Source organism: Bemisia tabaci, chromosome 1 (assembly GCF_918797505.1).
Source record: "Bemisia tabaci chromosome 1, PGI_BMITA_v3".
In the NCBI taxonomy this organism is placed as follows: domain Eukaryota; kingdom Metazoa; phylum Arthropoda; class Insecta; order Hemiptera; family Aleyrodidae; genus Bemisia; species Bemisia tabaci.
Genome location: NC_092793.1, coordinates 67,758,367 through 67,771,652, shown reverse-complemented (window position 1 = coordinate 67,771,652; position 13,286 = coordinate 67,758,367). Strand labels below are relative to the sequence as shown.

Below are 13,286 nucleotides of genomic sequence, written 5' to 3'. Positions count from 1 at the left end.
TTAATCCGCTATCATTCATGAGTACGGTAGTCATTTTTTTCCCTCCGATTTGAAAAACGCAGGCGAGAGTTCCTCTGATTTGCAACATGCTGCTTACTTCCCGTCTCGCGAGAGATCCCAAGATTATACACGGAGAAAAAAACTTCGATTACAAGGACCAAACTTCCATTCTTTTGGCGCCCCAAAGTTTTCGGCCAAGTAAATCGACTTTTCGGCTAAACAAACCAAAGTTGGATTCAGAAAACCGAAGATTTCGGTGGAGATCTAGACTAGTCCAAGGATAGCCGACAAAATTTAGGTTATATGAACTAAAGTTCGGGTTTCATGACCTAAAAATTTGATCATCTGGACCAAAAACTTTAGTATGCTATTTAAATCGAAGTTTGAATTTCTTCGTGATGTGATACTCATGAATATGGTGACGGATGCATTTTTCTCTATCAATTTTGGTAAGTGTTATTCGTGTACTTTTTGACAGTATGCTACATTTGTCTTTTATTTCCCTTTTCAGTATATGACCAATATCAAGCAATGGGAATCATCTCAAACTCAAAGGTCAGTGAAATTAAGCAAGGCACAAGCATCACAAGCATATTAAAATATTAGAGAAGAAATAGAGGGGCGATTTAGAGGCTGTATTATACGTAATGCTTATGTTGCTGCACTTATCATTGTTGTCTTGCAGTTGCCGTAATTATGATCCTAGCTCGTGGTGTTGACGGGAAGATGTAGTTCATTTCTTGCTTGTGACTATTACGATATGAATGTATGAAGCTGTACATACTGGTTCCTGTGAATATTTGCAGCGTTGCCGGTGCTGGGCAAAAACTCAAGATTTCGTCTTAAATCGGCAACGTTGTTAAGATATGCATTGTTTGTGAGGTGTTTCAACTGTACCTAATAAAATGCACCTATCATGATACATCCTCCTCCAGTAAACAGTCAAAGTGACAGAGCATCTGTTAATGATATTTTCTGGGTCCGTATCCTGGAATCAGGAGGCGAGGACTTATTATTTATCCTCCACAATTTTTTTTTTTTTTTTTATCCTTTGGCAGTTGTTTACTTTAAGCCAAATTGTATATCAACCCCCGAAGGCTTTTGACTTTATAATATCTGCGTTTCAAAACACCTTCTAGTCGAGTGATTGTTTCTGTGTCCACGGTTGTCGTGTACTTCATCATCATTTTCATCCACAATTGGTCACATGCACCCACATAAGTTATTGAAAGGTGTCATCAAAAGCATATTTAAAATGTTTACGAAAGCTCAATTATTTTACTCTGCAGAATGACGACAACATCACTTCTACAAATAATCTCGTTTGATTTTTTTCAAACCCTCCCGGAACATTTTCCGGAAACTTCCTGTGAAAATTTTAGATAAAATTCCCCTGAAAAAATGAAACATAAGTAAATATCATTAAATTATCTTTATTCGTTTATCCTTTAATTTTGATGGATTTTCCAAGCACCGAAGTTTAGTATGCATAGATTTTGTTGTACAACACGATGGTATGGGTGAAAAGAGTCACCTCTTTTCCATTTTTTCCTCAAAGGTTTAGACCCTCAAAAACAAACCACGAAGGTCTTTAAAAAAACTAAGCTCATAGAAAAACTTTAATACACTCTCGTTGCTTTGCCATATCGCATCGGTTTCTACGAATCCCTCGACGAACACCTTTGTTTTACGTATTCATTTATGGGTGAATACGATTTTCATATTTTAACCTTGACAAAATCTTTCTATAATTCGAATAAATCTATTAATGGCATTTCAATACGCTAAGCGTTTTCATTTGTTTCCTCCGAAAGTCCCCACGCTCCGCTCCCGCACAATGAAGCGCTTAGGAAAAACCGCGTAAATGCAACGGAGTTCCCGTGACGATACGGTGTTCTTCCCGCGTCGAGCCTGCAGGTGTCCTATCGTCCTCGCATTCGACCTCTATTTGCATTGTCTGGAGATCAGGCATCATTTCCTTTCCAAATTTTCAAAAATTAAAATAAACTGCCCATTTCTTCAATCTATCTGCCCCCACCGGTGTCGAGGAAGACACGGGATAAATGGGATGCCGTGCCTCCAGTTGCCAAATTTCCGCGAAATCACCGCGTCTGACGTTGGATTTTCGCGAAACTCGGCTCGATTAGGCATCGTCTAGCCTGCTCCTTACATAAATCCCGCGATTTTAAATTCCGAGTATATTTTGACGCATTTTTATAGGCGCTGTGTCTCGTCGCGTCTCTAATCTATTTGTAACGTCTCATCAGGTTCACTCTGCGTGAAAGAGACATCAGGCTCACCCGCTCACGTTGTTAACCGTAAACATTCCGCCAGCATGCTAAAGCAAGCGGCCGTTGACTATGATCTAGGCTCCGCTTCCATTTTTCATACGTTACTTGCATAGGAAAAAGAAGCTGTCGGCAGTTTCCGATTTCTTCGCGTCGCATCGTAGGGCACAATGTGTAGCGTAGCAATATTCCTGCAAAAACCACAATTCCAAAGTTGAAGAACGGGCCGTAATGTCCCTTGTTTTCGCGTAGTTCAGCATGAAATATAATTTTGAACACTTTCTGAAGAATGAAGTTTTTCTCATTAAGCCACCCCATTTCCCAGAAAATCGATTGAAAAATGCATGTGCCCACTCATATCATCAACCTCTCCCCAGGCTATCCGAAATCTAATCAACCCCTTTTTCTCTCTTTGTGCGCTTTGTTTCTTCACCCGAGAGCTTTTGTGTTTTGTCGTAGTGATTTTGGATTTTTAAACTGCTGTTATGCTGTTTTTTCCGCCTTTGTTTAAGCGATGTAAAGTATATGGTGTGATGAATTTTCAACATGATAGTACACACTAACTTATTACGAGATTCATTCTATAAATTAGACACGTTGGGTAATTGTTATGCTAGGCTCGAGCTCAGTTAAAGCGCATAGCTGTAGTCTTTGGAGTAACCGGAGGAACACTCACGACAATGTTGCCTATTTTTCAAATATATCACCCTCCCAATGTCTCCTCCAATGAGGGATCGACGCGATCAAATCTGTACAGATTATGGTTGTGAACTCTACGGTTGTGCCTTAAGTAGAATTGAGTGAAACCGAAATACGTTTCACTCAATCACGTTTCACTTTGTTGGTTGAATGTAATGTGATCATATCTGTCTGACTTCGTATATGAATGTTTTAGTATGGCAACAAAAATCTGGCGAAACAGATCTGATTTTTAGCCCTTCCCGAGAAAAAATGGATCATTCAAGCTCATTGAAAAATGAACGATCCGGATCATTCAATTTGAATGAGTTTTTCGTCAGCTCATTCAAATTTGAATGATCCAGATCGTTCACTTGATCATTGAATTTTAATGCGCCCGAATGAGCTTGAATGATCCTGATCATTGAATTTCAATGAGCTTGAATGATCCGGATCATTGGATTTGAACGAGCTTGAATGATCCGGATCATTGGATTTGAACGAGCTTGAATGATCCGGATCATTGGATTTGAACGAGCTTGAATGATCCGGATCATTGGATTTGAACGAGCTTGAATGATCCGGATCATTGGATTTGAACGAGCTTGAATGATCCGGATCATTGGATTTCAACGAGCTTGAATGATCCGGATCATTGGATTTCAACGAGCTTGAATGATCCGGATCATTGGATTTCAACGAGCTTGAATGATCCGGATCATTGGATTTCAACGAGCTTGAATGATCCGGATCATTGGATTCCAATGAGCTTGAATGATCGTGATCATTGAATTCCAACGAGTTTGAATGATCCTGATCGTTGAATTTCAACGAGCTTGAATGATCCTGATCGTTGAATTTCAACGAGCTTGAATGATCCTGATCGTTGAATCCCAACTAGCTTGAATGATCCTGATCATTGAATCCCAGCCAGCTTGAATTCTCCTGATCGTTGATTTCCAGTGAGTCAAGGTCTCGGTCTGATGAGAATCTATTATAAAAAGATTGTAAATAGTATAGAAGCAAAAGTACATGGGTATCCATTCTCACTTTGCAGTTTTTTTTTCAACAGAAAAATGAAGGGGAAAAAACCAAAAAAACATATGATGATAGGAAAAGTTAAGAAAACACAGACTCACCAGAAGTTTATCCAATTCCTCCAGAAGTAAGCTCATCCTCCGCCCTATTACAGCAACAGTGTGAATGTAGGTACTATAATAAAAGTAGTTTGAAGGTGAACATTTTTGCTACAAACCATCTCCCACACGCTGTCAAGAATTCAAACCACACAACAGTCATTGTGGGAGAGGCTCGTAGCTTTGCCGCCGAGTTGCAGAGCTGCTGCGGGGATTCTTTCCATCGACAACTGAAAAATTTAACTAAAATGGAACATATTAAATTAACAGCATAACCAGAAAAATGTTGAATTGAAGAATTAACCGCGCGTTTAGAATTGCATAAGCGATGTCGCTGTTTTACTCTGATTTAAAAGAAAGAAACAAGCAAAAATTACATTGGGATACAGGGGTATAAAATTGGCTTTGTCTCTGAAATAATTAATTTACCTTAGATTGTGCTTTGAAGTGAAATAAGGCAATAGTACTTACAATTTTGTGCTTGCGTGTTTGTTCAAATGAAGCGTTATCGATGGAGAAAATATTGAAGTAAAATTGTGTCCTCGGAACAAAAAGCAGTGCATTTGATGGCTGGAGCATACAACTCACAAGTACAAGGTAAGTTTATACTGATAACTTGTTAAACAGTCCAGCGAAAAAACAATAAATACATAGAATTTAAAGCAACACAGACGAAAAATCTGAGCGGCGACACGCTAATGATACGCAGGCAGCAAGACTGATCAGACCAAGTGGCGAATACCGCGACCCCTCGGCCTTTACAGGTTCGGGGGTGGAATTTCCATCTTCCTTGGCTCAACGGTCATCTTCTTTTGTTTTCTTCACGCAGCAAACGAGTGGTGGGAGGCGGGGAAGTAACGGCGTTGCCACATTGCTGAAATATTTTCCCATCCTCCTGTCTTAAGGATTGCTATGATTATGTCAATTTCTCGTCTCTTTTTTTTATATTATCATGTAAGGCTCATTTTTTTTACTGTCATAAGGCTAATCTTAAGAATTTTCAGAAAAGCTAGTGAGAGAGGCCCTACTTTCCTCGAAAATTGAAATCCTCTGTTCTGTAATTTCTCTTCTATGTCGCTTTAAATTCTATTTATTGTTTTTTCCCTTGACCGTTTAACAAGTTATCAGTATGATGTTACCTTATACCTGTGAGTTGTGCTCCAGTCATCAAATGCACTACTTTATGGTCCGAGGACACAATTTTACTTCAATAAAATTCTCTCCATCGATGACACTTCATTTGAACAAACACTCAAGCACAAATTTGTAATTACCTACTGCCTTGTATCACTTCAAAGCACAATCTAAGGTAAATTAATTATTTCAGAGACAAAGCCAATTTTATACCCCTGTATCCCAATATAATTTTTGCTGGTATCTTTCTTTTAAATCAGAGTAACAGCGACATCGCTCATGCAATTCTAAACGCGCGGTTTATTCTTCAATTCAACATTTTTTTTGGTTATGCTGTTATTTTTATATGTTTCTTTCTAGTTAAATTCTTCAGTTGTCGATGGAAAGTATCCCTGCAGCATTGCCGTGCTAAGGAAGAACGCCGGATGAACATCCGAGAGTTGCCAAATTTCCCTTGATAAAGCATGTATTTTTGAAAATATTCATGTATTTTTTTTTCTAGAAAAGTTCAGATATTTTAGATTAAATTGCGTACAAAATTGTCTAAAAATTTTGGAAAGTAATATTCGCAATTTTCCCAGTAAATTTGGTTTTTATCGGAGGAAACTTAGCAACGTCTGAAGGCTAATATGGCGTTCTTTCTTAGCACGGCAGAGCAGCTTTGCAACTCGGTGGCAAAGCTACGAGCCTCTCCCATCATGACTGTTTTGTGGTTTGAATTCTTGACAGCATGTGGGAGATAGTTTGTAGCAAAAATATCTACTTTTATTGAAGGTACATTCACACTGTTACTCTAATAGAGCGGATGATGAGCTTACTTCAAAAGGAATTGGATGAAATTTCTGGCGAGTCAGTGTTTTTGAACTTTTCCCTTATTCCTTCATTTTTCTGTCGAAGAAAAACTGCGAAGTGAAAATGGCTACCCATGTGCATTTGCGTCTATACTTCTTACAATTTCTTTATAATAGATTCTCATCAGACCGATACTTGAATATCCGAATCTGCTGAAGTGATCATATCATTGTGGTAGGTCCCAGAGTTTGACCCGATTGAGTATTTATTAAAGTTACATAGCAAAATTATATTAATGTAGAATAGTGGGAGGTAAAAATTATCCAAGTGACCCAATCAGACGCTGGCATAGTAGTGGCTTATTCAACTTTAATAATCTGGATCGTTGACCTAATAAGCTTGAATGAGCTAGCATGTTGGGCCGTTCAATTTTAATGCTCTTAATGATTCAGCTACGATAAGCCTGATCATTGGCCCAATGAGTTTGAATAAGCCGATTAATTGAATCATTCAAATTGAATGATCCTGATCATACAAGTTGAACGATCCAACAAGTCGGCACATTCAAATTGAACGATCCAACCAGTTGGCAGATTCAAGTTGAATGATCCAATGGGCCAGCGTATTCAAGCGCATTGGGTCAAAGATCCGGATCGTTCGACTTGAACGATCCGGATCATTCAAGTTGAATGATCCAACGAGTCAGCGCATTCAAGCTCATTCGGGATCATTGATGCTCATTGAAGAATCATTCAAACTCATTCAGGATCATTGAAAATCGAACGATCCTGAATGAGCTTGAACGATCCATTTTTTCTCGGGTTTTTCCTTGTGGAAACGAACATCCATTCAGTGAATCGGATTCTGCACTACGATGCACCTCAAAGTTGATCCTGGACACAGTAGCCTGTATCACACTATCAAAATACTCCATCAAAATATCAAAATCAGGTGTTGCGATTGGTTCATTCGATGACTTGGACCAATCACAGCACTCGACCTCAACATTTTGATGGGGTATTTTGATAGTGTGACGCAGGCTATCGAATAAAGATTGAAAAGTTCTCACGATTGGCAACATTGCCGCCAACCGACAAACAAACATGCAGTTTTCATTGATATTCAACGGAGCCCTGTCGAAGCTAGCATCTTCCGACCACCCACCCTCTCAAATCCCTCTTTCCCTTTTTTACTTTATTTTTTCTTTATTTTTTTTTTCAATGTATACAATAAGACGTCATCGCTCCGCGTTACGCGTCTTCGGTTTGAATTATCTTCGACATCGCGGCATATCAGAATCATAACGAGAGAACGCTATCTGCGTTTTAGCATGATCCTTCAATCGCCTGCAAAGTCACTCTTTCCAGGGCTCCCAGCCAGACGCGAGTAGTTTGTTTTCGTTTGACGCTCTTCATTTCCTCTCATCATTTATTCGTCGCGTTAATCACGGTGTAGGAAGGAGTTTTGATATTTTGTCTTTGTTGACGCGCACCCACTTGGATTTGGTGCCAAGTATCGGAGTATGGTGACAAAAGACTCACCTTGAACTTGGGTGTTCGCTGTAATGAGCTTAGCTGGATTATAAATCTCATTACGCCTTCCAGCCATGCGAGTTAGATTTTTCTTCTCTTTTCTAACCTAGAAAAATATTAATCTTCGAACAAGATAACGCAGAAGTTGCAGAATAGCCTCAGAATGGTTCATCAGTTAGAATGTGAAGTTAAAAACCAACAGTGCCAACACTGACCAAAATCTCACTCGGAATATTTGAAACATCAAAAATATCAAAACTCCGAGAGGTTACGTGTGGTTACATGACGTAACTCGATTTCAATGTTGCTACATTTTCCCTCGCAAATTGCATTTCTTTCGAGATAATCGTGGGTATTTGTAACTGAAAATTTCACAGATTTGTCTTATGATTTAATGCAAAAATCAGAGACATTAAGGACACAAATTGCGCAGGAGTATGTTTGACTGTGCATTGTATTTTTAGAATCGGTTGTGCAATCTTCAAATGAAGATACGTTATTCCGTCCAGGAAACGACGAATATTAGCACAACTGGACGTATTTCTGCCAAACGGAACTATGTGCATTATGACGAATGCCCTGTTATGCAATTAGCATACACTCTTATGGGGCTTGGGGTTCATGTCTCAATGCACATAGTTCCGTTTGACAGGAATACGTCTATACTGATGTCGCTTACCAGGTTTTTTCTGCTCTTCATTTGTTCTTGCATTAATTTTTTGGGCTCTACGACTAGTGCCGCGTTTGCAGTTTAATTATCATAGAGGAGATACATACTGTCAGCCATCATTCGTGCAGGTGCATGAGCACGTTCGGGTAAACCTTCACAGTTGAGCAAGTTTCCATGCGTTTTGTGTCGAAATTATTGTTTGCGGCCACACCGATGGGCTCCGACCAATCAAACAGAACAAACTATTTCCTCGACCCGACCCTCCCATTATTCAACATCGGCTCTTATTAATTTACTTCCTTACCCAACTTCCACATCGGCGAGTCACCAAACTTTAATGACTTGTCAGAGCGAAGTCGTTTTGCGACAGAGCCTCAACTATAACAAATAAATCCATAATTGTTCTTTGGCATTATTGCCACATGCAGGTGACATTTTCTGAGTATTATAATGCAGCTATAAATACAGCCATATTTGGATTGCATTTTTCAAAAAGGAACCAATAGCAGTCCAGTGTTGCTAGGATTATGCAAATTACATTATTTGCAGTGAAATTGCTGAACTCGCGCAACAATTAAAATTGCAATGGTAATTTTCGTCTTGAATGTATATTTCATTGGGAGTAAAGATAAAACTTGTTTAGACGATCAATTTTATATGAAAGGTAAAAGGAATTGTTCAGCAACATTGATATGCTCCTGGTTCTTTTTTCGCAGAATAATATTGATTTATTAATTGATTCCTCCCAAAAAATTGGCATCCTGGTTGTGGAGTAATCATTTTTCTGGATTTTTGTCGAAAAAGAAATTGTTATCTTCATGATGGAATAGATACTTTCGCAAAGTAATAATCTGCTCGGGGAGCGTAGTACTGAGGTAGTTTTTTTTCAAGGGACAGTGTGCTGATTATTGAAGCTCATGTATAAAGAAAAGAAGCCATCAAAGGAAGAAGACGAAGGTAAAATGAAGCGATTCTGATGGTTCAAGTGTGTGGGTATTAAAGATTAATTGTAAGGGGAAAATGATACTCTTTTGTGGATTGCATCACCGTTACTGAGTCTATTACTTACCCGTTTTTGTCCATTGCAACCACTCACTTCAACCAACAGGATCGCTCCATTTTCTTTTGCCTCCTTCGTCCATCGCTATGTCTATCAACTTCAATGATTAGCCTGTTGCCCGTTGCCGTGAATGTACTAAGTCGCAGCACTAACTTCCAGATACCCAGCCATTTTCCGATTTGCGCTGATAATTCAGTTTTATGACAATAGAGGCGAGTTGGTCCCTGGAAGCAATAAGATGCACGCAGCACGAGGGAACACGAGCAAAAACATCTCAACTGCGATAAAGTAAGCCTCGTTCATACGTGATTTTTGTCATCTCGGATCCATAGTTATCGTTGTTCAGTTCTAGGATACCAGTGGTTTTGCCGCGACGGATAATGACTCGGAAGATTCCCTCTTAACCCGTTCAGGCAGCCTGACTTTAAAACTTACAAGGGGAACTTACGGACCTGCCGCCTCCGATTGGGCTGAATTTTTTTTTACAGACTCTATGGATCAATTCTAGAGGTCAATTTGAGCCGTTTTCCCGAATGCGCAATAGGAAGGGCGTAAAAAAATCCCAAAAGTTGCGTTATCGGCGTGTGATTTGGTCGTGTGGCGCGTGGCAACACTGAAGCAGCCTCTTGAACCGCTTTATCGGACTAAAGGTTTCAGCAGAGTCCGGAGCCCTACTGCACAGGTGCTGGTTTCATGATAGTGATGTCCCGGGTTCGATTCCCGAGTGATTTGTCAACTTTTTATTTTCCGCATGATCACGTAACATTTTATTTTTAATTCTTCATCCGCATTTATAAATCAATCAAGCAGTTTCGATCTTTACCCCCCCCCCCTTATTTTACGTGCGTCTCCCCCCCCCCCCTATTTACTCACATTGACCGCCAATAACCGAATGAAACTTCATTGACATAAGTTAATGAATTAAGAAGCAAAAGAAAACCTCATTTGTTACTACATTATCTCCAAATGTTTTCCTGGAAAAAAATGTAATGTGTAAATAAATCAAAGAGCAACCCAAACCCATGTGCATGCAAGGACCGCCAAGAGACACATTATTTTGGCCCTTTGCTTTTTAATTCATTAATTTATGTCAATAAAGTTTCATACGGTTATTGGTGGTCAATGTGAATAAATATCGGGGGAAATATACGTAAAATGAGGGGGGATAGTGATCGAAACTGCTTGATTTATAAATGCGGATGAAGAATTAAAAATAAAATGTTACGTGATCATGCGGAAAATAAAAAGTTGACAACCCACTCGGGAATCGAACCCGGGACACACTATCATGAAGCCAGCACCTGTGCAGTAGGGCTCTGGCCTCCACTGAACCCTGAAGTCCGATAAAGCGGTTCAAGAGGCTGCTTCAGTGTTGCCACGCGCCACACGACCAAATCACACGCTGATAACGCAACTTTTGGGAATTTTTTACGCTCTTCCTATTGCGCATTCGGGAAAACGGCTCAAATTGACCTCTAGAATTGGTCCATAGAGTCTGTAAAAAAAAAATCAGCCCAATCGGAGGCGGCAGGTCCGTAAGTTCCCCTTGTTAGTCGAACGTTACATCGATTCTGCTAAGGAAGAACGCCGTATGAACCTTCAAGTGTTGCCAAATTGCCTTTGATAAAACAAGCATCCCCTGGTAAACTTATGAATATTTTTCTTCCGATTTTTTAGATAATTTTTTTCATAATTTCACCTAAAGTTCCCAAACATTTCAGGGGAAAATATTCATAACTTTCCTCAAAAATAAACATTTTATTGAAGGACATTTGGCAACTATCGAATGTTCATAAGGTGTTCTTCCTCAGGATGACAGGATTCGTCTCTAGACCGCAGGCCGACGACGACGCCGCGACCGGCACACGGCCGTAATTACTCGGGCCCCTCCATTAAAGAGCGAAATAAAAATTAAAAAATAATTTGATTTTGCCGGTTATTAAGTTTTATCCGAATATCCTGAGCCCGAGTCGGGGAGGATGGAGCGAGGCGAGGTGCGAAGAAGAGAGAGCTGGAAGAACAAAGGGAAAATGTGCCCTCTGATTATCACCAATTATAGCTGCATTCGCACTTTAGAGACACCTTGCCTTGATTTCTCTTTGTATTCCCGCGTCACGCTTTGACAATTTAACCAGTCGCCAGTTGCCACGTCATAGATTCCAGGCGCGACAAATGAAAACAGGATAGCGTTGAGAGATCTAGTCATGTATATCTGCATGGGCCATTTTTCCTCTAAGAGCCTGTCCCTTCAACAGATAAATGGACATCATTTTGCAATTTGGAACTATAAATTCTAGCCCGGTTTAAAAACAACGTATGCGCCATTAATTTCCCCAGGCACATTAATGTTTTTCCAGAAGAGCCAGAATTTATAGTTCCAAATTGCAAAATGCAGTCCAAATTTGGGTTAACCTCGATTGTGTGGTGACGGTTATTTAGAGTTTTAAAATACTCTACAAAGGGCAAATCATATACAAGCCCTCATTATTCAAAAGATGATCAATTACAAGTTACTTGTCACGGGGTACACTTATCAAATCTTCATCGACACCGGTCCTAAACTGTGTGTGCAGTATTGCCTCTTACGGCTAATTACATGGCTTGTCCCAGTGACTTCACCTCCCTCCCCTTCAGGGTGGACGAAGAAACGGGTTGAAAGGAAGGGAGGGGGAGGGACTGGGGGCAGGGCTTGCCGCGCGATGGGAACGGAGTCAATCCGTAGTAACATCGCCGCGTATTGATTGGGCAAAAGCGGTAAACGAATTTTTAATCTATTATTACTCGCCTTAGTTATGGCAGAAATGACAAATCCTCTTGATGATTCGGTGCGCCGGCAGCGGTAGTTAATCAATATTTCCGATCGACCTATCACAGGGACGCAACGCTAAAAGCGACCGCGACCCGACGCGAACGGGAAGGGGGGGGGGGTAATCGAAAAAGGGAGGGGGCCAAGCAACGAGGTGATTATTGAAATACACACAAAGCTATAATCAAATTGAAAGGTTATTAATAATAATAAGAAAAAATATAAAAGAATATAAATACTAATGCCGGAAGAGGGGTGTGAAGCGAGAGAGAGAGGAGACGCATTCGGATGTCGGCTCTCTTTCTCGCCGTCTTTCATTACGCCTTCAGGTCGATGAGCAAGGTTGCCGACGGAGGACTCCTTTTAGGTTTTCTTTATCAACCTAAGGTAATTTTGTTCGCACCCCCGGGAAACGTCCGGTAAAAAGCTAACTTGTGCTGACTCGGAATCTCCACTATGCTATCTTCAGTATTAAACTGATTGTCTCGATGATTATAACTGATCGTCCTTAACTCAGCGACGTCAGTGATGCTTATGTGAAGCCAGTAGAAGAAACTTCGAGTGGAGAAATTATATTGAAAAAGACACTAAAGAACTTCATGCAAGGGATGATGTAAGAAACAAGCCTCGGTATCCTATTTTTTTAAGCGCATTCTATGAAATGGGCTTTACTCATATTCTTTGCATTCCATGCTTCATTCTTTCGGTTTTAAAAGCACTCATGAGTGGTCATACCGTCTGTAGTTGAATTATCCTTCCATCGATCAAAATTTTTCCCAACTAGTAAAGACAAATTTAGCTACTTTGACAAACTTATTGCCGTTGACGGAGCTATCTTTTTCGCTTTCTCTCGATAGAGAATGGGACAGTCACTGACTCCCCATAAATGAGCAAATAAAAAAATGCATTAAAACCACATATAAATTATAATCATAGTCTGGGTGTAATACATTATGAAAAATACATTGATAAAGTACCTGGAGCTTTTTCATCAGTCTTGTCCCGCAAAACTTGATCATAGTCTTTACGACCACTAAAATGTATTCCAATTCTTTACTTCACCAAAAATTCGATTTTTTTCTCTATTCCGAGATTGAAAAAAAAAAAATTAAAATTCATCAAAATTTCATCCTGCCCCGTGAGTGTGGAAGATTTCTCGCCGAACGCTTTTGCAATAAAACCACGATGAT

At 39.8% G+C, this 13,286-nt stretch overlaps 1 protein-coding gene across 4 annotated transcripts in view; it reads left to right on the top strand.

The window, feature by feature from the left end:
* Nucleotides 1-13,286, top strand: part of zfh2 (Zn finger homeodomain 2) — a 141,668-nt gene that overhangs the window by 100,253 nt on the left and 28,129 nt on the right. For 2 of the 4 annotated variants that reach the window (XM_019043222.2, XM_019043220.2), the window contains exon 5: nucleotides 512-555. The exons of the other annotated variants lie outside the window; for them this stretch is intronic. In XM_019043222.2, coding sequence (XP_018898767.2) covers nucleotides 512-555 — 44 coding nt within the window. The remainder of the gene's footprint in view (nucleotides 1-511; nucleotides 556-13,286) is intronic. 4 annotated transcript variants of the gene reach the window in all.